At 38.5% G+C, this 27,144-nt stretch overlaps 1 protein-coding gene and 1 pseudogene across 1 annotated transcript in view; one reads left to right on the top strand and one right to left on the bottom strand.

The window, feature by feature from the left end:
• TSPAN13 (tetraspanin 13) overlaps positions 1-26,344 on the top strand; it is a 32,121-nt gene extending 5,777 nt beyond the window's left edge. The window contains exons 2-6 of the mRNA XM_002751535.6: positions 15,057-15,224; positions 15,879-15,959; positions 16,628-16,741; positions 17,781-17,894; positions 25,293-26,344. Coding sequence (XP_002751581.1) covers positions 15,057-15,224; positions 15,879-15,959; positions 16,628-16,741; positions 17,781-17,894; positions 25,293-25,367 — 552 coding nt within the window. The 3' untranslated portion in view covers positions 25,368-26,344. The remainder of the gene's footprint in view (positions 1-15,056; positions 15,225-15,878; positions 15,960-16,627; positions 16,742-17,780; positions 17,895-25,292) is intronic.
• On the bottom strand, positions 13,161-13,475 carry LOC118143827 (ubiquitin-conjugating enzyme E2 variant 2 pseudogene; annotated as a pseudogene).
• Positions 26,345-27,144: the final 800 nt, after the last annotated feature.

Genomic DNA, 27,144 nt, shown 5'->3' with positions numbered 1-27,144 from the left:
ATAGGGAATGGTCTTTGAAAAGACTCTGATGGAAGAGTATTTCTGCTTTTTTTTTTTTTTTTTTGAGATACGGTATTGCTCTGTCACTCAGGACCAAGTGCAGTGGTGTGATCTCAGCTCACTGCTGGAGAGGTGTCTCCTGGGCTCACGTGATCCCACGTCTGCCTACCAAGTAGCTGGGACTATAGGCATGTGCCACCATGCCTGGCTAATTTTAAAAAATATTTTATAGAGACAGGGTATTACTCTGTTGTCTGGACTAGCCTTGAACTCCTGACCTCAAGCAATCCTCTCACCTTGGCCTCCCAGAGTGCTGGGATTACAGCTGTGAGCACCTGTGCCTGGCCTGGAGGAGTATTGCTGGTTTATGCAAGGGACAGAGGAGTCAAATATGAGTGGGAGAGAGCAAGCAAGCAGTACAATGAAGGAAAAGAGGTCAGAGAAGTTATGGGTGGGACACAGGAAAACACGATAAGGATATGAGCTTTTATACCAAGTGAAATGGGGAGCCATTGGTGTGTTTAGGCCTGAGGACTGACTTAGTCTGATTTTTATCTAAAAAGTTATATGGCTCTTGAGTTAAGAATAGATTATAGATGGCATAGGTGGGAACATTGAGACTAGTTATAAGGCTGTTGCTATAATTTACACATGAGATGATGGAGGCTTGGATTAGTATGGTGGCAATAGAATTAAACGAAATAGATTCTGAGACTGTTTTGGAGGTAGGGTGACCTGATTTACTGAAAGAGACAAGTCACAAATTACTCAGGATTTGTGACTCAAGGAACTGGCAGGATAGATTTGCCATTAGCTAGGATGGAGAAGATGGTAGGTGGAGCAGGCTTTGGGATGAATTAGAGGATGCAGTATTAGATGTGATACCAAAGAAACCCGAGTGGAAATGACTGGTAGCACTTGTTGTAACAACACTGTCATTCAGGGGAGAGTACTTTCTGGAGATTTAAATTCAGGGAGCCAATTAAAGAGTTGAAATTATATGAAATCCACAAGTTAGTGAAGGTAGATAGAGAAGGGCAATGGTTCACAGATTAAAGCAGTGCCGTTCATACATTACGAGATGTGGCCGAGCACGGTGGCTCACACCTGTAATCCCAGCACTTTGGGATGCCAGTGTGGGTGGATCATGAGGTCAGGAGTACAAGACCAGCCTGGCCAAGATGGTGAAAGCCCATCTCTACTAAAAATACAAAAATTAGCTGGGCGTGATAGTGTGTGCCTATAATCCCAGCTACTCGGGAGGCTGAGGCAGAGAATTGCTTGAACCCAAGAGGCAGAGGTTGCAGTGAACCGAGATTGCAGCACTGCACTCCAGCCTGGGCGACAGAGCAAGACTCTGTCTCAAAAAAAGATAAGATGCTGGAGATGAGGAACATTCAGCAAGGGAGCCTGAAAAGGAATGGCCAGTCAGGTAGGAGGAAAACTGCAGAGAGGCTGGTGTCTCAGAAGTCAAGTGCAAACCATTTCAAGGAGATGGGGACCAAGATTTGATTGTTGAATTTGTCAGTGAAGAAGTCATTGAAAAGAGCACTTACACATTTATTTTTCTTATAATCCTCTCAACAATAAGGGCCATTTCACAGTCATTCTGGCTTTCCTGCGTGCCTGGCACAGCCCTGGCATGTGGTTGGCATTTAGTTAATTGAACACAGGAATCAGTACAGAGTTCTTCTGCCCATACTTCATGTCTTGTCTCCCAGAAATGCTCCAAAGAAGGAAGGGGTAGGGTGGGGTTGGAACTTTGTGGGTAGCTGTGGATGTCACCTCAAACAAGTTACCTTGGAAAATGACAAGTTGAAGTCCCTTACTTTCAATCACCTTTATATAATTTCCATATACTTTGTATTTGTGCTCAGTAAGTATAAAAACAATAGCATCATAGAGAACCATAATGAAGAAAACTATTTACAGGAGCACTTTAGGCTTTCTGTGTCATTTGAAGAACGATCATAAAGCAATCAAAGAACTGAGGTTTTGGCTTCAACACTCAGTGTCTGGCTGTTTAGCAAAATCTAGATTATTTATAGACTTTTCCTATTTTCATCCAGATGTTTGGCATCATGGAAACACATGCTTGATCTTTTCTGAATTGCTCTTCAGTTTTCCACATTAAAAAGAAGTTCAGAAGAGAGTCAGTGTGTAATTCCTCATTATGAATGTTGAAGCATATTGAGGAAGGTAGTCTGGGCCTTCGTTTTCTTTTTTTAGGGGCAGGTTCTCATTCTGTCACCAAGGCTGGAGTGCTGTATGTGATGATAGCTCACTGCAGCCTTGAACCCCTGGGCTCAAGCGATCCTCCCACCTTTTCTCCTTCTGCGTAGCTAGAACTACAGGCATACTCCACCCTACCCCAGTTAAATAATTTTTTTTTTTTTTTTGTAGAGACAGGGGTCTTGCTGTTTTGCCCAGGCCGGTCTCAAACTCCTGGCCACAAGCAATCCTTCTGCATTTGCTTCCCAAAGTACCAAGATTACAGATGTGACCCACAGAACGTGGCTATTACCTTTGTTTTCTTTACATGTCTATGAATGCCGTATTACATTTTGTTGGTATAGTCCTTCAGTATCTTATTACTGTTTTAAAATTGCTTGCCTTCCACTACCATCATAACTTCTTTCTTGCTTTAGTGCTAACAAAACAGTTTTGAATAATTTACAACATCTAATCTGGCTTTTTCAAATGTTTTAAATTCTTTCATCCTCAAAGCAATTCACTTACCTTGTAAGAATTTTGATACTCAAAAACAAGGTAGTTGTTTGAACAATATTAAAGTCTGTCTTTTCATCTTGTTCTTGAAATGTGGTGGGTATTTGATGAAAGATTGAAGGTTATGGACACAGAGAATAATATGGAACATCATTAGGCTGACTTCCCACCCCCCCCAAATACTGTATAGATTGGAGAATAAGCATTTCCTTATCCTCAAAGGATAATGAGCAATCTTATATGCTGTTTCATTCAACAGTATGTTTTGAGCACCTCTTCTGTTGCAGACTCTTGGCCAGGTGCTAGGAATATAAGATACCATGGGCCTTGATTATCTGGCACTCAAAGTGTAGAAGGCCCATCAGAAGAATTCCAGGTATGGCTGGGAGGAGGAATGGTGCTTAATGAATAACCTCTGGCAATAATCCAGGCCTTTCACGTCTTGGGATTTGTCAGCCTTGGAGTCTGGACTTTATCTCGAGATCAGAAACAAAGGACAGCCAGCCTAGGAATGACCTGATCTGATTGGCTATAAAACAAAGACCACAATATTAGGAATAGAGTTCAGCCCAAAGTCATAGAAACCCTATTATCACGGCTTAAAATCATAAGGTTTATTCTTTCTTGGAGAAAGAAGTCAAGACGTAGGTAACACTGGGCATGTGCACAATTGAAGTATATTGTCATGGGCCCAGTCTCCATCTACTTTCCTGCCCAACTGTCCTTGCTATGCCACCAAATTACATATAAAACTCTAGCTACCATGAAGGGTGTGCCAGGTGGAAGATGCTCTAAAATGCCTTTTTTGTAAAGCTTTGTCTTTTGTGGGGAAACAGATTTACTAAAATATTATTGACAGAGTAAGTTGGATATACTTCAAGTGTAGCGTTTGGTAGGTTTTGGCAAATGCATATACCTATGATCTCATGATTACATTCGAGACCCCTGAAAGTCTACTCATCCTTCCTTGAAATCCCACTTTCATATCCCTAAACCCCCACTCCCAGTCTGCAGGCAACCACAGACCTGCTCAGTGGTAAAGCCAGGTACTTTTGTGCCGTGGTGTTCTCTTTCTGTCTCTGTTTTTTTTTTTGGTCAGGTGGGGGACAAGGTCTTGCTATGTGCTCAGGCTGGTCTCCAAATTCCTGGGCTCAAGTGATCCTGCCTCAGCCTCCCAAAGTGCTGGGATTACAGGTGTGAACCACCGTGTTCTACCTGTGCTGTGGTGGTGTGTGTTTGTGCTGTGAGCCCTGGCTAAGAATTTCTTTCTTTTTGAGACAAGGTCTCACTCTGTTGCCTTGCAGGTTGGAGTGCAGTGGCATGAACACAACTCCTGCAACCTTGACCTCCTGGCTGAAGCTATCCTAGTCAGTCTCCCAAGTAGCTGGAACCACAGTTGGTTGCCACCATACCTGGCTAATGTTTTGATCTTTTGGTAGAAACAAGGTCTCGCCATGTTGTCCAGGCTGGTTTTGAACTACCTGGGCTCAAGCAGTCCCCCTTCCCTGGCCTCCCAAAGTGCTAGGATTACAGGCATGAGACCCTGCCCCGGCCTGGCTGAGAATTTCTATGTTCCTTGCAGTAGCACTTTCCTGTTTATTCCCCTTCATTAGACTCGACTCACATGTGCACTTGCAGTTTCTCCATTGCCACTTTCTCTTGGGGTTTACTTGGGGAAGCAATGCCAGTTTTGGACACTTTTTATGACCAGCTTTATGTCTTGCTTTGGTGTACCTTTTCCATTATAGCTCCTTTAATTCTTTTCTTAAAACTGGTTTTATACGATTCACCTTTCTTTGTTTTAAAGAGAAAACAGGAAAGGTTGGTGCTTCCTGCTTATAAGAACATTACTAGCAATGAATTAACAGATGCATGATTCCTTTTTTATCAGCATTCCGTCTCCCAAAGGGAAGGAAGCTATTTGTCACAAGCTTACATTTACTTGCTATTACAATTGATTTCATAAGAAAACTGTTATTATAACAGAACAAAAGATTCTTTGGAGTTCTTTTGTCTACCAAGTTCTAGTGACAAACCTAGGCTTTTTAATTATGCAGTTAGAGTTAACTATTTAAATTAATAATTTTTAGATCACTAGTTTGGAAGACCTCATATAATCTCATTCTCTTCACAATTACAAACCAACCATAACATATAATTATCACTACTGAGAAATAAATTGTTTTATTATCTTTAAAAGGCTTCTTTTTAGTAAAGTTAAAGATACACTGATAATCAGACCTTATTAGAGGCATATTATAAATCTTTAGGTGTTATTTCTAATTTAAAAAGCTAACTTGGATACATGGGGGATTTTTAAAATAATGTGTTAGAAACACCAGTTATACACAAGAAAACACATTGATTTGTCCTTTTTAAATTAAAAAATCCAACAAATTTTTGGGTGTTTATTAGAAAATTGATTAGCACAAACAAGTTTATGATGTACAGTTTCACTGTTGTAATAAGAGCAAAATTTGTTTAGGATTGTACCACTGAATCTATGTTTTCTTTCACCTTTGGGAATGGCCCTTATAAATAAAAATGTGTATTTGTGTGTGCATGTGTGTGTGCATATGTGCAGCTAGGAGCTGGGCTTGAAAACGGGGTAGGGCAGTGTCTTGGTTCACACTTGAGACCATCTGAGTGTGATGGACCTAGAGCATCGCCTTCTGTTATAAACATGTGGAGAATCAGCAACTTGCTGCCTGTTGCCCTCGGTTGTATACCACCTTCATTCTAAGCCGCCTCTTTCCTAAGTAGGAACAAATTATAGGAGGGAATGTGGACTGCACTTGAATATGCACAGATGGGAACTGAAGTGAAATATTTGAGAGACAAGTGAGACTGTCTAGATTTAAGTAGCTGGGTTTGGGAGACAGTGGGAGCTAAGGCTGGATGAGGAAAGTTGGACCAATTTAGAGAGGAAAGCAAACCAGAAGAACTTAGAATTGGTGACTTAGTAAGAAGGGGCTTATTATGTTTTTCAAGGCTAGTTTTAATTAGCAAATTATATATGCACAGGAAATAATCTGGTAGAACCCTATGAACTCAATAGCTTTATATATTTCACATATGCAAGTATTTTTTCTCTCTCTCTTTTGAGATGAAGGTTCTCTGTTGCCCAGGCTGGAGTGCAGTTGCTATTCCCCGGTGCAGTCACAGTGGACTACAGCCTTAAACTCCTGGGCTCAAGTGATCTGCCTCCAGAGTCCCAGCTACTGTTGAGACCATAGGCACTCACCACTGAACACAGCTAGTCTCTCTTTTAAGAAGTTAAATGTTACACTGTAGCTGAAGGCCCACTCTCCAGTCCCTTTCCCCTTTTACCCTCTCAAAAGTGCTCAGTGTCCTGAAATCAACATCTGTCACTTCCATAAATGTTTATGACAATGTCATATATTGCATATATTAATCATCTACAAATAATGTATAGTATTTTTTTGTGCTTGAAAATTTATGTAAATAGTATGTTTTATCTGTATTTATGTAACTTGTCTGATTTCCTTTATATTTTTGAAATTTGTCAGTTTAATAGGAATAGATAAAAATCATTTGTATTTTATTGTGTGATCACACCAGAGTCTGAGAATTCCCAGGTCATGATGTTTGAAAATGTTTTTAATTTTTTACTGTAACAAACAAGACTGTAGCAGAATCCTGGTATATGTCTAGTTGGGGACATAGGTGTTCTCTTGGGGATTAACCTAGAAACAGAATTGCTGGGGTAGTAAGGGATACATATCTTTAATATTCCTAAGTGGTGTTAATTTGTTATACAACATGGCTACAACAATTTAAATTTCTACTTGTACATGAGTTCTAGGTTCTTTACATTCTTGGTGTCATCAAGGTTAGATTTTGCCAATCTAGTGCATTTGAGATAGTCTCTCCTTGTTTACATTTTTGTTTTCCTGATTTTTGATGAAATTTAACATATTTCATGTGTTGGTTGGCCTTTCAAATGCTTCTTCCATGAATTGCCTCTTACTACCTTTGACCACTTTTCAATTTGCTTTGTTCATTTGTTGGCATTTTAAAATACACATGTGTGCTACAAATATATTCTTCTAGTCCTAGGCTTCTCCCACATTTGTCTAGTGTTTTTCACTGTAGAGTACAGAAGTTTATATTTGTAACAGGTAGGATGATACAATACGTAAAAACACAGATCTACAGCCAGGTAGCCTGGGTTCGTATCCCAGCTATATCCCTTCCTTGCTATCTAACCTTGGGCTAGTTACTTAACATTTCACTTTGTGTACAACTTTTCCCTTCTGGAAAATGGAAGCAATAGTTCTACCTACCTCTTAGGATTTTTGTGAAGATTAAATTAGTTAATAAGTATAAAGCTGTTAAAATACATTCTTAAACAGAGTACATGCCATGTCAGTGTTATATGTGCACTTTTTGAAACTTGTTTCAAAGAAATTTTTCCGTATCCACAAAGTCATTAAAATATTTTCTATACTTTTTAGTTGTGCTTTTTAATATGTAGAGTTTATGGTTTGAGGTAGGGACTAATAATATCAGTTTTCAAATGAAAAGGTAATTGTCACAAGGCTACTTATTAAAGCCCACTGTTTCTCTACTCTTTTTATACTGACTTAGAATTTTGCCTCTCTCAAAGACTACGCAGTTTGCTTATTTAGATATGTATCAGTTACTTGGCTTTAACGACTGAACCATTATAATGATTTTTCTTTTTTTAAGACAGAGTCTTGCTCTGTCACCCAGGCTGGAGTGCAGTGGCATGATCTTGGCTCACTGCAACCTCTGCCTCCCAGATTCAAGTAATTCTCCTGCCTCAGCCTCCCAAGTAGCTGGGATTACAGGCATGCACCATCACGCCCTGCTAATTTTTTAAAAAAATATATTTTTGGTGGAGACAGAGTTTCACCATGTTCGCCAGACTGATTTTGAACTCCTGACCTCAAGTGATCCACCCGCTTCGGCCTCCCAAAATCCTGGGATTACAGATGTGACCCACTGCACCCCACCCCCTGTTATCTTTTTAGTCAGTTTAAAATATTTTGTTTTAGTCTTTTTCGATTAGTTCTGTCATCTCTAGTTCTTGGGAGCTTTATCCTTTTGTTGTATTTGTCACATCTCTCTCATGGTACATTTTTTTTCCTAGCCATTTTGTGATTTTTTTTTTGATTGGCAGCAAAGTTTATATTTTTTTCTTTGAGAATCCTGTAAAAGCTGGGCTTTGGAAGGGTCCCTCCTGAGCAAATTTTCAATATGCTTCTATGAGCTTTTCTTCCCCAAGTGCCGTCACCTCTTGTAATCAGCTTTTATTTGAGTTGTTTGTCTTGAGGACTCCTGCATGCCTGAGGCAGTGTACACTTAGACTGCAAGCATGGGCATGATAGGTTCTTGTTTAATAGGCCCATGTTTCTCTTTCTTGCAGACTTTTCGAAGAGACTAAAAAGTCTTTGCTGTCTTCCTGGGGTAGATTATTGTGGTTTTTCTCTAACCCCTTACACTAAAAATACAGCTTTTTGGAGATCCCAGTTATGCAAGCGTCTCAGTTGCACTTCCTAGCTCTGCTATGAAACCTTAGTCCATCCCATTTAGGGACTGCTCTGATCCGGGAACTCCTTCCCCACCTGCTCATGGGACCCCCGTAGCACCAGCTGTATGCTTACAGTTCTAGCTTTTGGTTCTCCTTTCATTTCTGGCCTGTAGGAATTTCATATGGTTTCTCTGTGCTCAGTTACATATTTAAATAAAATATTACAGTCTTTTTCAGTGTTTACAAATATCTGTAGCTGAAAAGATTCTGTGGTAGCTCAGTTGCCCATTTTCCAAGAACTCTCTGTGGTGAGCTAAATAACCATACCCTCCAAAAAATTGTTCATATCCTAATCCTAGGAACCTACAAATATGTTACTTTACATAACTAAAAGGACTTTGAGAGATAGGATTCAATGAAGAATCTTGAGATGGGGAGATTATTCTGGATTATCTGGGCGATCTTTACGGAATCACATAGGTCCTTAGACGAGGGGAAGTAGAGTCAGAGTCAGAAAGGACCTGCGTATTTGAGGCTATATGCCAAGGAAGTCAGAAAACCCCCAGAGGCTAGAGGAAGCAAGGATACAGATTCTCTCTCTGGAGCTTTCGGGAGTACAGCCTGACCAACATAGCCTCCAGAACTGTAAGGCAATACATTTGTGGTGTTTTAATCCACTATGCTTGTGTTAATTTACTAAAGCAACGATAGGAAACCCTCTTCGATGGTTTTAGAGGACTGCCTGGTGGTGGTAATTGGGGTATACTGAAAACTGTATTAAAGACACAGCAGAATCAACTTGGTGAGGAATACCCTTGACAGAGGGTTATAAGAAGGAAGCAGCCTCTTTTTCCCCCTATCTACAAGAAAAGAAAAAAACAGAACAGATATACTTGTGAATATTCTAGATAACATTCTCAATGATAGCCTAATGCCTAGTCTGAGAACTAAACTACTGCTTTCTCCCCTCTTTTTGGTTGTAGAGATATGTATTTTTTTACATTTACATTAATAGATTTTAATTATTAATGAGCCTCTTAGTTGGCAACGGAGTGAGCGTTGAAGAGTTTCCTCATTTTGCGAAAACTATGATGCAAGTAATGTATTTGCTCCGCTGGGAGGATGCTGATGAGGGTACCAGAACACTTCATCCTAGCTACATGATTAGGATTCCACTGATGGTAAAATTCTAGGCAGGTTCTATAACAGTGAGAGGTTCCTGACTTGTCAAACTCCAAATAGATGAATTATTGAGTATTTCTTTTCCGGGGCTGCTGTAGCAAATTACCACAAATGTGGTGACTTAAAATAACAGAAATGTATTCCCTTACAGTCCTGGAGACCAGAAGTCCAAAATCAAGGTGTCCACAAAGTCAGGCTCTCTCAGGGCCTCTTCCATTTTCTGGTGGCTGCTGATTAGCCTCTGCCTCTTTTTTTCACCTTCGTTGTGTGTGTGTCTCTCTAATTTCCCTGTGCCTCTCTTATAAGGATACCTGTTATGACATTTAGGGCCTACCTCATAATCTAGGATAAGCGCCTCCTTTAAAGATCCTTGGTTTAGTTCCATCTTTTACCATATAAGATAATATTTATTCTTTACTACATAAGGTTATATTCACAGAGGGGTCAGTTGGCCTGTTCTGTTTGTCTGGATTTTTTTTGTGTGTGGGGGGGATATTATTGTTCTGTGCTCTGACTCACCTTATAAAAAATCTCTGGTGTAGCAATTATTTGTTCCATTGTAATTTTTCATTCTCTTCTACACTGACTTCTAGAGCAAGGGTCAGAAAACCTCAGCCCACAGCCAGATCCATCTCACTGACTTATTTTTGTACAGCCTGCTAGTTTAGAATGGTTTCACATTTTTGAATGCTGGAAAAAAAGGAGGAATGATATTTTGTGATACATGAAAATTATATGAATTCAGATTTCAGTATGTATAAATAAGATGTTATTGGAACACAGCCCTGCCTGCTCCTTTGCTTACTTATTTGTCACTGCTTTTGTGTACAGTGGCAGAGTTGAATTGTTGTGGCAGAGACTATGTGATCTGCAAAGCCTGATGCTAAATATCTGGTCCTTTGTAGAGAAAGTTGGCCAAGCCCTTTTCTTATAGGGATGTCTTGTTTCTGGCTTTTAGCCTATACTCAGCATTAAGTACTTGTTGATGAATAATTAACTTTTAATGTAATATTTAAGCATGTGTAACTTTTAATATTCTCAGATTTAAGAATTTCAGTAATATAGTAAGGATGTACTATAATTTCCTAAAGGATTTAAAGAATCTTTTAAAGATTTTAAAGTTTTAAAGAACTATTGGGTTTGAAATATTATCAGATTATTCATACTTTTTATCTTTTTGGGTCTAAGAGTTAAAGGATACAGTGCAGTTCTCCCTGTGAACTTGACTGAATTAGGAAATATGCCTCACACCTAGGACTTGGATGTTAGCAAATGCGATGGTTAATTTTATGTGTGAACTTGACTAGGCTGTGGTGCCCCGTTGTTTGGTCAAGCACTAGTCTAGATTTTGCTGTGAAGATATTTTATAGAGGTGACTAACAGGTACAATCAGTTGACTTTAAATCATACTACTTTCCATCATGTGGGTGGGCCTTAGCCCATCGGTTGAAGACCTGAAGAACAAAGATTAAGGTTTTCTGAGGAAAAAGAAATTCTGCTTGAGTTTCCAGCCTGCTGGCCAGCCCTACAAATTTCTGACTTGCCAGTCACGACAATCATGTGAGCCAATTCTTTAAAATCTCTCTGTCTCTGTGTGTGCCTATTTCAGTGTTGGATATTCACTCAATAGATTAGATACAGATACAGATATAGATATATTTCCTATTGGTTCTGTTTCTCTGGAAACAGAAATACAGCAGGCTGCTGTGATGTGTTGCACACGTGGACCGTCTTCAGTGTTTGGTACCAGGATACAGCAAGGTTGCTAAGCATAGCCCTCCTGCCGTGCATCCTCCTTCTTCCTTCGCACCTCCTTCAGGCTTCTGTCTTTTACAGCTCCTGAAAGGAAATGTGTTAAATTTGAATACCACGGAGTTAGAAGTAAGTTCACTTGTGGAGGGGCAGAGAACTTTTTCTCAGTCCAAGACTGTTTGAAGTTGTTAGAAGACTGTCAGTGAGGATGATAAAATCAAACAGAAGCAAATGGGCCTGCTGATATGGAGCAGTTGGGCACATAAGAAGGACTAGACAAATTTCTGAGTGGCAAAGTTTGTGAAAGTTTTTGCCTCTCCTTGTCCCTCTGAAAAGAAAAGCTTCCTGGGTGTACCAACTGCACTGGAGCCTACCAAGTCCATGTAACTCTCTAATTTGGTTCTCTTATGCTATAGGTGGTTCCTTTTATTTTCAAGTTTTGTCTCTTTGGCAAAAAAAAAAAAAAAATACAAAAAAATATTTTGGATAAGAGTACAAATAGACGCTCAATATAGAGCAGTTTTGCTTGTATTGCTACATATGTAAGAAGGTTTATTATACCAGTAGATGTTAAATTTGCCTGATAAACTATAATATTGCATATGAAAATTTACAAATTTGGGCAGAAAAAGATCCATTTGAGTAAGTGGCAATTTATATTTCTAAGCAAAGTTTGTCAGGCTTTTCAACGGTGCTAGAAAATAGATTTTTAATGTTTTGAGTCTTTCTAATTGGATATTATGCTGTCAGATTGCTGCAGGAAATGGTTGACCCACAAGTGAATTGAAGATACGGTTTCCTTCCTGTTCAACAGCCTGTCCCCTATTTCTGTCCCTAATACCTATTAAGCTTCATTGTCTGTAAGTGAATTACGATCTTTATGTGGTGTACCATTTTTAAGCGTGATTTTATTCTGAGGACGTGTTCCACATTTTATTTACCTTTTAGGATTAACTTTATTTGTTTATTTTATTTATTTTTGAGAGAGAGACTTGCTTTGTCACCCAGTCTGGAGTGCAGTGGTGGGATCTCGGCTTCCTGCAGCCTCCGGCTCCCAGGTTCAAGCGATTCTCCTGCCTTAGCTGCCTAAGTAGCTGGGACTACAGACATGCCCTACCAGGCCCAGCTAATTTTTGTATTTTTAGTGGAGATGGGGTTTCACCATATTGGCCAGGCTGGTCCTGAACTCCTGACATCATGATCAGCCCGCCTTGACCTCCCAAAGTGCTGGGATTACAGGTGTGAGCCACCGTGCCCAGCCCCTTTTAGGATTAACTTTAATCTCAAAATCATGTATCTATACACCTATTTCCTTTTTGTTGACTTCACTTAAATGCATGGTTTGTTAAACAAAGAATATTTGTGGACAAATATTTACCATGTCTGTTACATGTAACACACAAGAACAGCCTTTAACAGAAGTTCATCCACTCACCCCAACATTTTTTATTGCATATATAGGTATCAAAACAATCCTGAACATTTTTTGATACTACTAGTTATCAGCATCCACATTGCTTCAAAAATTAACACATTTGTGACAACATTCATTGTACCTGCTACTTTTTAAACAATTTCAACTCCAGCTCTCTTTCCCTAAGCAGGATGGGTAAAGCATGCCATTTCTGTTTTCTTTCTTGAGATTTTTACTTTTTTAGAAACACACATGCTTCCACTGCCATCTAACACTTCTCTACACACTTTTATCTTGGAAACCTGAATTCTATTTCGAGTACTCCAGGTTTATGTTTAAGTGACAGTGCCTTAACAAGAGAAAAAAAATTGTGCTGCGTTTTCCTCCTGTCACCTGAAAATATAATGGGTGTACATATATTAGATATATTCTTACATAAGTATAGGTTATGTTTACCAGCTAGAATTCTTTTATTTAATGTGTGGGTATTTTGCATTGTGATATTTAATCAAAACATTAACATGAGTAGAGGTTGTTGATTTAAGACAAGTTCGAGATCCACTAAAATTAATTGCTGTATGTTTGTTCTTCTGGTGGCTGTGGAAGCTTCGTATTTTCTTTGGACATCATTAGACATCATTAGCATCATACAACTTTAATGCTATATGAATTTTGCTATTTTGCTAACACTGGTATGCTCCAGGTATCCACCATCCCACTGGAATGATTTATTCCATTTATATTAAGTTTTGTTACAAATCTAACTGATGGAGGAGCTTCTGGGTATTTAGGTCCACATTCTACTTTCAGGCTATATATTCTGTTTTCTTTTCTCTTTCTTTTCTCTTTCCCTCCCTTTCCCTTCCCTTCCCTCCCCTTCCCTCCCCTCCCCTTCCCTCCCCTCCCCTCGCCTCCCCTCCCTCCCCTCCCCTCCCCTCCCCTCCCCTCCCCTCCCCTCCCTTCCCCTCCCTTCCCTTCCCTTCCCTTTCTCTTTCTTTCTCTTTCTTCTTTCTTTTTTTTTTTGTGACACCGTCTTCCTCTGTTGGCCAGACTGGAGTGCAGTGGTACGATCTCGACTCACTGTAACCTCTGCCTCCTGGGTTCAAGTGAGTCTCCTGCCTCAGGTTCCTGAGTACCTGGGACTACAGGCATGTGCCACCATGCCCAGCTAATTTTTGTATTTTTAGTGGAGATGGGGTATCACCATATTGGCCAGGCTGGTCTCGAACAGGAGTTCGAGACTCCTGTTCGAACCTTGTGATCCACCCACCTCTGCCTCCCAAAGTGCTGGGATTACACTCAGCCTTTATATTCTGTTTTCATAATTTGTCCTTGGTGGCCCAGTAGTCATGCCTGTCCACCTTGTGTCATATTTTCATCATCTTCAAGGCCCAGCTAACTGTACCATTGCCTCCTCCTTTTTGTCCTTCTTCAAGTTCTTCCAACAAGTGCAAAATAGGAGGAACTTTAACTTCTGTGGAGACCGCGATCTTCTGCAGCCCAGCGCAGCCACTTGCATGCACGTAGGACTTAAGTGTGATTTTAAAGAAGTGACGTCATTTTGAGTTTTAGAGGTCATAACCACTAGCCATGCCTTCTTCAGCCAGGGTTGTTTTATAAATATATAAATAAAACAATTGGAATATAAAAATAATTTCTTTTTGCTCAGAATACTAGTTCACTTTAAATAGCTAAAGTCTCTTATGTTCTTTTTATGCTGCTAAGAGTTTTAATGATCTGTTTATGATTTTTAATCAAATAGATGATGACATTTAAAGCAATTCATTTCAGCAGTGATTCTGTGAGCAGTTTTTGAGTATTCCCTAGGGACCTGGTCCTGTGTATAGGTCCTGTGATTCTGGGGCTGTATAGCCAGGTGTAAAGATGTGAGTCCTTACTCTTAAGTTGCTGCCAGTCTTCTGGAGAGACCAGCTTGGAAACACAATGTGTGATGAAGGGAACGAGAGAACCATGTTCAAGGAACAGAGATCGGCCAGAAACTGGAGGGATTTATTCAGTCTGTTGAGGACTAGAGGGCTTCCCAGAGAAAATTACAGCACATTTGGGCTTTGATGGAAAGATAGATGATACCCATTTGAAGAGATTAATATGTTGGACTGAGATTGGCATCTATAAGTTTTTGCATATATGATCTCTTCAAAATCTCAAGTCGCATGCATTTAGGCTTAGTAAGCAGATGACTTCTGAGGCTCTTTGAGAATTTTGTGTATTATTGTTAGTCTTTTTTTTTCTTTTGCAAGAATAAAGCACCACTGGGGATTAATGTAATTTGTTAAAACAATACTACCTACTGAGATCTTGTGTGTGTTCTTGTATTAAGTATTAGTGCTTATCTGTAAGGTACTAAAGAAGTACCTGATGGATGTTGATATTTAATTAACTGGCATTTTCCCCATTCTCTCTTCTCCCTGTCCTCTACTCCTGCCCCGGGTATTTTTGCAGTTGGTTAGTCTGCTGCTAATTGGAATTGCTGCGTGGGGCATTGGCTTCGGGCTGATTTCCAGTCTCCGAGTGGTCGGAGTGGTCATTGCCGTGGGCATCTTCTTGTTCCTGATTGCTTTAGTGGGGCTGATCGGAGCCGTAAAACACCATCAGGTGTTGCTATTTTTTGTATCCTTTTTTAAAATCAAGATTTTACCCTTGATTAAGATTTTAATGGTTACAACTAATTTAATATTATCACTAGGAAATGTATTGCCAGGAAGCCACGCCCAGCAAGCCTTATGCATGTTTGTTCAAGAACCGTTAGGAACATTTCTTAGGGTGATGTGTGTTTTTATATTCTCACTCTGTCCTTGTGACATCCTGAAGAATATATTCTGCAAGTTCAGTATAGTCCTATTGATGTTTTGTAAATTCAGAGTTAAATTGAATTGATTCGGTGACTTCTAGGCCCTTTTGTACACATTAATGTTTGGTTGAGAATTTCAGTGTTTTTTAGACTTAATGTTAAAAAAGCTTACATGTATTTATCTAGACCTATTTCTGTTTTATATATGTAAGAATTTTCATTTTATTCTAAATGAAATTCGAATCTGTTTTAGTTATATAATTATCATTAGTATTTTTCTATATAAATTTAACGCAACTGTATATTACCAAAATAATAATATGTCTATCCTTTTTGAACTTTCTATAAGTGCCGTCTATCTGGTATTCTGGGTTAATTGCTTCTGGTGCATTCTAAAGTTGTCAGTACCCCTGTACCTCTGTTTTATGCCATTTTAAGAATATTTAGAAGTATCCTTAACTTCTGACTCTCAGTATATGATTATTCTCTTACTCGTATTTATTGTCCAGTTTTCTGTGTCCTGTGCTTGTTTAGCCCTGAACCAGGAGCAACAGGTAAGCTAAGACTTTTTTCTTTTACTTTATTATACCACGTAGCATGAGAATGAAAAAAAAGGAGAAAAATGACTGGAGTATAAAATAATTTCATCTTGCTCAGAATGCCACCTTCACGTTGGATAGCAAAACTCTCTTGTTCCCTTTGCCTTAGTGCACCTGGTTGGAGCTGGACACCATCAAGTGTTGCCATTTTCTGTATCTTTTAAATTGGATTTTGCTCTTACTGGGTAAAAAGTGCTATGGCTAAAAGATGTTCCCCCAATCTTTTCCCACTATTATGCAGTGAAACATTTGCTCCAGAATGTTTGCTGTTCCATTCTAGCAATGGAACTTTTCAAGCTCTAATTTGCAGACAAATCGAGGAGACAAATCTAGGTTTCTGTCCTGGAGCAACAGAAGGTTTGCCTTGTTAAGACTCTGAGAATTATGCCTTTGAACTGAGTGCTTCTTTTAAATTGCATGTAAAAATCAGGAGTTTTTCATTCTTGGGATAGAAATAGTGCCTTAATTTTTGCTGCCGACTGAGTAGTAAGCCTTGGAAAAGTTTTAACTATTTTTCAAAAAATTATTTATTTTAGGTACACTTAGTACTAACAGTCAGAGGGCCTAGCTTTATACATTTTATGCGGGGATGACATCTTTTGTATATTAAATACATTTTCTAGGGTCAGCTTCTTGAGGTTGGTTGGAACAATACAGCAAGTGCTCGAAATGACATCCAGAGAAATTTAAACTGCTGTGGGTTCCGAAGTTTTAACCCAAATGACACCTGTCCGGCTGTAAGTACATTGTATAAATGTTTCTAGAAATGTATTACATACAGATGAATAATGATTAACATGGAAAAAATGGACTTTCTGATGCTGAATTGTATTTCAGAATTGTTTTATATATATATATATATATATATATATATTTACATTATGTTTCCATGTCCTGTGTTATATCATGTGCCTGTTCTCAAATACCCACTCCAGAGGATGCTGAGTAGACGTCCCTAATTTATTCCCATTCTTCTCCTCCTAGAACAAGTTGTGAAAGAGAAATAGCAGTAGGTCAGTTCAGGGGTTCATATTCTGGGGAAACCCGTTATCACCTCTCTGCGCCCTAAGCTGAATATTTCCTCAGCGAGGCTTCTTTTGTGAGATTATCTCCTTGCAGGGCGTCTGGGTCATGTTCCTATTGCTGTGTAAGACATTATTACACAGCGATAGAAACACACTGGCTTTACAATTTAGTAGCTTTAAACACCCGTTTATTATCTCACAGTTTCCCTGGGTCAGGCTTGGTTGGTCTGGTCCTCTCTCACCTGGCTGAAATCAGGTGTGATCTGAGGCTGGAGTCTCACCTGAGCTTGGGGTCCTCTTCCCCACGCTCAGTGGTTGTTGGAAGAATTCAGTTTTTGTGGCTGTGGGACCATCCCTGTTTTTTTTGCTGCAGACTAGAAGCCACTCCTAGGTCCTTTGTTACTTTCACAATGTAGCAGCATCAAAATCACCCTGAGAATCTCTCCATTTTGTTGCGATAGAATCTTGCGTAGTGCATAATGGAGTCTTATCGAATGTAAAGTAACATGGGAGTGACTGTCCTATCATATTCACAAGTTCCCCTCATATTCTAAAGCTGTGAGCGTATGGGGTGTGTACAGGTGGGAGGTAGGGGGAGTCTTCGGGGCCATCTTAGAGATTTGCACACTAAAAAACCAAGGCCTCAAACTGGATGTAGTACTCTTAGATACCAGTTTTGTGTGTATGCAGTTTTTATGCACTTTTTATAAATGTATTTTGAAATAAAAGTTTTTTGCTTCAATTGGTGCAGAGCTGTGTTAAAAGTGACCACCCGTGCTCGCCGTGTGCTCCGATCATAGGAGAATACGCTGGAGAGGTTTTGAGATTTGTTGGTGGCATTGGCCTGTTCTTCAGTTTTACAGAGGTATGTGCAAATAACATTTTTCCTCCTTTGTCACAGAGATTCCTGTTTCGTATGGCAAAGGGCCTTGATTCTTGTAAAGAGTAAGTATTTTCATTGAGAGCTAGCACTGTAAAAAGAGGAACCTTGGTTTAGATTGAGAAGATCTTACAAATCTATTAATAGCACCAACTTTAGGACCAGGTGAAATGCTTGATCTATCTCCTCTATGTAAAATTTAATGAAATAATGAATGAGATTAGACTGAGTAATCTCTATAGTCTCTTCTGGTGCTAGAATTGTATGATAAATAATAATTTTAAATTTAATTTGGAAAAGGTAGGATATTCACATTGCTTAATATGTATGTTAGTATCTATAATACATAGACATACATATATAAAAAGATGTGCTTTGGAAAATTGCCTTCCAATACTTTTTTCACTCTTCTTTGTTCCCAGCCTTCTAAAACCTGTAGGTGATCACTGTTATCATTTTCATATATGTATATATAAGCATATATACATAAATGTATGCTATATTCATATAGGAATATAGTATACATTCATATATGTACTATATTAATATATACTATATCATACACTACATTCGTATTTGTACCAATTAATGCATTCTATTCTATATATCTATAAATAAAACCACTCATACATTATTTGATAATTTTAAGGAGTGCTAATTCCTCAATGTCTTTATTAAACTCAGCATCTGTAGACATTTTTTGATGCTACTGAGTTGGCAATATGTGTCAAGATCAATTTTTGTTGTTTGTTGAGACTGAATCTCACTCTGTCACTGAGGCTAGAGTGCAGTAGTATGACCTCATCTCATTGCAACTTCTACCTCCCAGGTTCCAGCGATTCTCATGCCTCAGCCTCCTGAGTAGCTGGAATTGCAGGCGTGAGCCACTATGCCCAGCTAAGTTTTTATATTTGTAGTAGAGATGCGGTTTCACCATGTTGGCCAGACTGATCTCAAACGTCTGGCCTCAAGTGATTCACTTGCCTCAGCCTTCCGGATTGCTGGGATTACAGGCATGAACCACCATGCCCAGCTAATTTTTTGTATTTTTAGTAGAGATGGGGTTTCACCACATTGGCCAAGCTGGTCTTGAACTCCTAGACTCAAGTGGTCCACCTGCCTTACACTCCTGAATTGCTAGGATTACAGGTGTGAGTGACTGTACTCAGCCTAGATTAAATTTTTTTTTTTACTCATCAGTTCCACTTATAGTACTTTATTTCATTGAGACTGTTGTATAACTATGTAAAACGAATACACAATAACGTTTATTGTTTGTAACAGGAAACATTTGAGCCAGCCCGTGTTCCTCAGCAGCACACTGGTTAAATTGAGGCCTGTTGCAGAGGAGCAGTGGGTAAAGCATGGGCTTGGAGTGGCACTGTCTGGGTTGAAAACCTAGTGCTGCTGCTCATTAATTGTGTGAACTTGGCAAGTCACTTAACTTTTCAGTGCTCTTCTTTCCTCATCTTTAAAAAGAGCAACTTTTAAAAATGGGCTAATGATAGCCTCTACTTCACAGGATCGTTGTGATGGTGAAAGGAATCAGTACCTGTGAAACTTGTGACATCTTGTGGCCATTAATAAATTAATCCTCAGCATATTATGCCCCATTAAATAAAAAAGACTGAGCCAGGTACGGTGGCTCACGCCTGTAATCCCAGCACTTTGGGAAGCTGAGATGGGCAGATCACCTGATGTCGGGAGTTCGAGACCAGCCTGACCAACATGGAGAAACCCTGTCTCTACTAAAAATACAGAATTAGCTAGGTGTGGTGGTATATGCTTGTAATCCTAGCTACTCGGGAGGCTGAGGCAGGAAAATGGCTTGAACCCAGGAGAAGGTGGTTGTGGTGAGCCGAGATCACGCCACGGACACTCCAGTCTAGGCAACAAGAGCAAAACTCCATCTCGAAATAATAATTATAATAATAATAAAAATAAAAAAACACTGTGAGACACCCATTACTGTCATGCTTAAATGCCCATGTCACAGTCCTGTTTAAAACAGATAACAGAATAACATGTAGAGAATAATTCTTTTAAGGAAGACATTGTGTACATCATTGTAGAAATATGTGGTAGGCAGTTTGTAAGAATAAGCATGTATCTTTAAAAGAAAATCAGAAAAATTGCAAGTGATTTTTATGGTTGGAGTTTAGTGTGTTTATTTAATCAGTTGGGCATTTAATTTCCTCTTTAACATGTCACTATAGTAAAAACATTTCATGGTCAACATCCTTGTATAAGGTATCTGTATTCTCTAGCTTTTTTCCTTATAATACATTTCTTGAAGTAACATATAACACGGTATATGGATATTTTTAAAGATTTTGGATTTTTTTTTTTTTTTTTAGGCTGGTCTTGCTCTGTCGCCCAGGCTGGAGTGCAGTGGTGCCATATCAGCTCACTGCAACCTCTGCCTCTTGGGCTCAAGTGATTCTTGTGCATCAGCCTCCCAAGTAGCTGGGAGTACAGGTGCGCACCACTACACCCAGCTAATTTTTTGTATTTTTAGTAGAGAAGGGGTTTCACCATATTGCCAGGCTGTTCTCAAACTCTTGGTCTCAAGTGATTTGCCTGTGTGGGCCTTGGCTCCCAAAGTGCTGGGATTATAGGCATGAGCCACCACACCTGGCCAGATTTTGGTAAATTTTACCTAATTGCCTGATGGGGAAATCCCACCAACTTTTGAATCAGCACTGAATCTCTATATTTTTATTATAAAACATATTTTGACAGTCTGAGGTAAACATAGTATTACTATTAGGCACTATGAAAACGAGGCTCATTAATTTGACCATATATGCAATTGTTTTTTCTTTTTTTGAGAAGGAGTCTCATCCTGTTACCTAGTCTAGAGTGCAGTGGCACCATTTCAGCTCATTGCAATTGCTGTCTCTCGGGTGCAAGCAATTCTCCTGCCTCAGCTTCCCGAGTAGCTGGCGTTACAGGCGCCCACCACTATGTACAGCTGATTTTTGCACTTTTGGTAGAGACAGGGTTTCACCATGTTGGCTGGGCTGGTCTCAAACTCCTCACCCCAGGTGATCCACCTGCTTTGGCCTCCCAAAGTGCTGGGATTATAGGTGTTATTTCACTGAGCCCAGTCTGTCTTAGGCCCTTTGGATTGCATGTAACAAACTCAAAATACCATATGCAAAACAGAAGAATTTTTATAAGAAAACCCAGGTTAACCTCTGGAGGTGGGCTGTGTGAGAGGCCACGTACAGCTTGTCCTGTGAAGGCTGGACCTGGAAGTCCAGGCTCTGCTCCGCTTGTATTTCCTACTTCCTTACCTCCCTTTCCTCCTTCCTCTCCATTTTGCCGTGTACTTTGCTTTGTTCTGCTTTCAGTGTCTTTGGCATTTACCTACCTTATGTTTTTTTAATGACTTTTTATATATATAAAGATTTTACTTTTCATGTAAGTGTAAATTCAAATGATCATTTTTTCCTTCCATGGGTTATTTCTTTGATTTTATGCTTAGAAAGTCCTTTCTTGTTTTGATATTGTGTGTGTGTGTAAAATGTATGTAATACATGAATTGCATTTGTACATATAGTATATACATAATGTCTATATATGTATAATGTATTGTATATAATATATGGTCATATATAGTACATTATATATGTATGTGTATTTATCATATATTTTATTCAAATTTAGTTTTTTTTTCCTCATCAAGAATGAAATATGTACATTTGGATGTCATTAACAGCATAGGGAAAAAGAGACCAAGATTAGTATTTATTTTTTTAAATATTTATTTTATTTATTTATTTTGAGACAGAGACTTGCTCTGTCGCTTAGGCTGAAGTGCAGTGGTGTAATCTTGGCTTACTGCAAACTCCACCTCCTGGGTTCAAGCGATTCTCCCACCTCAGGCTCCTGAGTAGCTGGGATTATAAGCATGCGCCACAAGGCTTAGCTAATTTTTGTATTTTTAGTAGAGATGGGGTTTCACCATGTTGGCCAGGATGGTCTGGAACTCCTGGCCTCAAGTGGTCTGCCCACCTCAGCCTCCCAAAGTGCTGGGAATATAGGCGTGAGCCATTGCCCCCAGGCCAGTATTCATTTTTTTAAAGTTTCCTCTGACTTCTGTTTTTCCTCTGACCATTTTTTCATTTTAGTTTTTCTCAGAAAAAGCTGACTTGTGAGTTTGTTGTGACATAAAATTCTAGGAAAATTATACACAGCTTGAAAATAATTCTGTGCATTTTTGTTTTTTTCATTTAAAAACCATAGATTTTTGTTATAAAAACTTAAAAATACAGATAGAGAAAAATTGGAGTAATTTCTCTCCTCACATCAGCTAGAGTCAGCAGTTATCAGAATTTTGCCTCGTGGCTTCTTTTTTATATCTGGAATTTATTTTGAGAATTTAGTTCTTTTGAGCAGCCCAGTTTCCTTGTCATCAGATCACACTGCCTTCAGTTATGCTATTTTTTAAAATATGAATTCTTTAAAAATAGAACTCATGAGTCTTAGATTTCTAAAGTGTTCCTTCATGGAATCCTGCTTTGTATCTTACATACTATCTCCTTTTGAAACCTGGCTAGAGATTTTTATATTATGCAACCTGGTATTTTTTTGGATGGTGAATATTTGGTAGGCTCTCTCACTTTTTAAGTTCATATTTTGCTCCATATTTCACAAAATCATGAATTCTGAGAATTTGAAGGGATGAGGTTACTTAGCTGTTGACTTCTCACAGGTGAAACAGAAAGATTTGATTTGAAGTATTTATTTAAATAAATTTAAACCAGAAGAGAAACATTGATTTAGAATCTGAAAAAAGCGATGATGATTAAAATATGTTCTTTGTAGAAACTTGAGAAAATGCAAGAAATTAGGAAGATGAAAAATTAAATGTAGCTACTAAAATTATCTACTCAGAAATAATCATTTGTATTTTGGCATGTTTCCTTCTGCCTGTACTATATTTAATAAAATGAGTACAAACTTACTGCATATTTTCTACATATACATATACTTTATTTTTCTACATACACGTTTTCATGTTACGAGCAATATATTTTGGTGACCTCTTGCACACTGGGCTGTCTAGAGACAGCAAAGTTGATGATGATGTCTAATGAAAATTACCTTTGAAAAGTGCTCTGTAAATCATGAGCACTTTTGTAAGCTTGAAGTTCAATAATTATCCAATTCTGATCTTTTTGCATTTTGGGTATGGCCTCCCTTTCCATTCCTCTGAACAGTGGGGCAAGGCAGGGGAGAGATTTTCCCGTTTTGTCACTAAGAGCTGAGCTGGAGGAATACAATTCTGGTAAAATGTGGCTTCAGATCATGCGTAGTGTTGCTTCCCCTAGGGACTGTGATTTACACTTGGCATATATCTAGGGGTGATAACCAAAATATTAACATCTTCAAAAATTCTGACCAGAAGCTCCCTGTGGCAGATTTCCAAGGTGAGGGGCTTTGGCAAATGATGGTTGGGCAGGTTGAGGTCGGGATGGGCCTCAAAGAAGTAGTTTACAACAGATACATAAGTATTTCCGTGTTGTAACAGTTGGCGTGGCTGAGGACAGCCAGTGATATGTCAGATTGCAGCATAAAACCACCAAAGTGGGGTAGGGTATGGGCTTCAGGTTGGAACATGGGCTCTACCACTGAGGACCTGTGTAATTATTCGCCAGTTATTTAACCTCTTGTTGCCTCAGTTTCCTCACTGCTAAAATGACGATATCGATAGTGTCTATTTTGTGAAGGCTTTGGGAGGATTATATGAATTTGTAGTTTGTAGAATGGTGCCTTTCACAAAGAACTCTTTGTTATGTTTGTTAAATAAATTTATTTTCCCCCATTAGATGGATTCCAAAAGAGATGACTTTCCACATCTTCGAATCAGACTTACCTTTCTTTGATTCAACATGCAAACCTCAGTCCCTCAGCCCATACATATTGTAGCTATAAACACTGCTAGTTACGAATCTTACAGTGATTCGTGGATTTTTATTGTGGTCAATGGGAGACTCTGGGACTTACCTAATTCTCTAGAAGTAGTTTAAAAGGGCTAATGGTGGCTATGAAGTCACATAAACAATTTAGGTTAAAAGTTGTCACACATGTAAAGCGGGAGATATAGTTTAAATTTCATTTTATTCTATTAAAATTTTGTATCTTTTTTAGTCTATAAAGTTAGAATTTTCAATTATTTAAAATAAACCAACTTTAAAACGGAAGCAGAGCACACATTTCTTAATGGAAAAAGCTATGCTGGCTAACAGTTTAGTAGACTTGGTGTGGGAAATAGCACAATAACAACTTAATCTCTTCCTACCAAGAGAGGTAGGAATTACAACATTTTAAATTTTAAATTTCTGTGTTGGAAAATTTATTCATTTTAAGATTTTTGCTGTTGCTTAAGATTTATGCATTTTAAGATTTTTGTTCAGGAATAAACTGAACCTAGTTTATTCCTGAATTATCAAAATATATGCTATTTTAGCTATTTAGACTACTGAGACTTTGGATTAGTTTTCTATATTTCTGCTGTAACAAGTTACCGCACACTTAGTTGATTAAAACAACACAAATTTTGGCTGGGTGTGGTGGCTCTCACCTGTAATCCTAGCACTTTGGGAGGCTAAGGTGGGCAGATCACAAGGTCAGGGGATTGAGACCATCCTGGCTAACATGGTGAAATCCGTCTCTCCTAAAAATACAAAAAATTAGCTGGGTATGGTGGCACGCCTATAGTCCCAGCGACTCTGGAGGCTGAGGCAGGGGAATCACTTGAACCTGGAGACGGAGGTTGCAGTGATCCACTGCACTCCAGGCTAGGCAACAGAGCGAGACACCATCTCAAAACAAACAAACAACAAATGTGTGGTCTTATAGTTCTGGAGATCAAAAGTTTAAAATAAAGGCACCTTCTGGAGGTTAGGCTCACAGTTCCCTTTACATCTTCAAAGCCGGTAGAGTTGCAGCTTCTCTTTCTATTTCCCTTTACGTCTGCCATCACAGTGACTTCTCTCCAAGTTTCTGTCCTTCCTGCCTCCCTCATATAAGGCACCCTGTAATTATATCATTGAGCCCACCTGGGTAATAATCGCTTTATCTTGAGACCCTTAACCACGCCTGGAAAGCCTGTGTTACTCTGTAAGGGAACATATTTGCAGGTTGTAGGAGTTAGGACACAATAGCCTTTGAGGGCAGTTTACCACAGTGTTCATTTTAATTTTTTCTTAATGCCTCTCGTTGGGTTTCCTTCATTTCAAAAAGAAGAAAAATCTCTCCCCTTTGAACAAAAGAAGCAAAGGGATTCAGAGGTTCCAGAGTTATTTTGTTGATAAACTGAATAAATATACATAAATGTTACTTTCTTTTTCTTCTTTTTTTTTCCCGTTCCAGATCCTGGGTGTTTGGCTGACCTACAGATACAGGAACCAGAAAGATCCCCGTGCTAATCCTAGTGCATTCCTTTGATGAGAAAACAAAGAAGATTTTCTTTCGTATTCTGATCCTGTTTACTTTCTGTAGTTTTATGTTAAGCTCAATTTGCCAGTTGAAGGAAGGAAACACTGTCTGGAAAATTACATTATACATAGCGGAATTATATATTTTTACTCTGTGTTTCTCTAAATGTTTTTTTCTTTTTCTGTTGCTGAAAAATATTTGAAACTTGTGGTCTTTGAAGCTCAGTGGCACCTGGAATTTATTGTATTCAGTGTTGGGCACTGTCCACTGTGGCCTTTCTTAGCATTTTTACCTGCAGAAAAACTTTGTCTGGCACCACTGTGTTGATCATTTGGTGAATCTAAACGTACATCTCACTGGTATACATTTCACTGGTATAATTATATGTAGCACTGTGCTGTGTAGATAGTTCCTACTGGAGAAAGAGTTGATGTTTATTAAAATCAAAGTATGAGATTCTATTATGTTAAGGGAAATCCAAATTCCCAATTTGTTTTTTTTTTTTTTTTTTGTCTTTTTAGGAAAGAGGTGTTGTGATAAAATGTGTTAGTATAAAAATGATGATTTACTTGTAGTAGTCTTTTATGATTACACCAATGTACTCTAGAAATAGTTACGTCTTAGGAAATTGTGATTCAGTTTTTGACTTTTACAGGTAAGTGTGAGGGAGAAGTGGTTTCATGAAATGTTCTAATGCATAACATTTCCATCAGAATGGAATATAATCTTGATATTGTTTTATAATAATTTGAAGTCTAAGAGACTGCATTTTTAAACAAGTTACTATTAATGTGTTGGCCCATGTAGCAAAAAGATACTCAATTATCTTAAAAATTGTTAATTACCTTTTTCATGAAATTTCTCAGTATTGTAACAGCAACTTGTCAAACCTAAGCATATTTGAATGTGATTCCCAATAATTTGAAATGGAAATTGTATTGTGTGGCTCTGTATATTCTGTTAAACAATTAAAGGACAGAAACCTTTCTTTGTGTATGCATGTTTGAATTAAAAGAAAGTAATGGAAGAATTGATTGATGAATTATGTGAGGTGGAATTCTTTTCTTTTTGCTTGTGTTCTCTTTGTTGGACTTAGAGCTGGTTATTGCTATTTTAGTGTATAATCAAGCGATGGAAATAAATTTCCAGCATTAGTATCTGTTGGTAGTCATCCACAAATCCTTTCTTGAAACGTTGCAGTGGCTAATATCTCCATGGTGAGAAAAAGTTTTTCTAAAAAGAGGAGCCATTAATATTTATTTGGGAAAAATATGTAATTTTTTTCCCATTACCAAAAAATGTTAATTTCTTGTTTTACATTCTAGGCAGCATGTGGTATTTTATTGTCTTACTAGGTTTTAGACCAAGTGATTGATCTGTAGAATTTTAGAGGATTTTGTAGGTTTTTCACTTTCATCACTTTGTAACACTAGCTAATCTTCCAAGAAAACAGAATTGTGCCATTTTCACGATATCCTGTGAGCTCTGGGGTAGCCTTAACAATGTCCCCACTTATACAAAAAGATGTGATTGATTATAAGTGGCGCATGAAGGGAGATTTTATTAATATTTTTTATTATTATACATTAAGTTACGGGATACATATGCAGAATGTGCAGGTTTGTTACATAGGTATAAATGTGCCATGGTGGTTTGCTGCACCTATCAACCTGTCATCTAGGTGGGAGATTTTAAAATTCTGTCCTTTTTTAAAGGCATTTGGCATTTTTCATGTTTGTTTTGTTACATTTTGAAATTCTTATAAGGCTCTGGAATCTCCTAATGT

The sequence above is a fragment of the Callithrix jacchus genome, chromosome 11 (genome assembly GCF_049354715.1).
Source record: "Callithrix jacchus isolate 240 chromosome 11, calJac240_pri, whole genome shotgun sequence".
NCBI lineage: Eukaryota > Metazoa > Chordata > Mammalia > Primates > Cebidae > Callithrix > Callithrix jacchus.
This window is presented reverse-complemented; position numbering and strand designations above follow the sequence as displayed.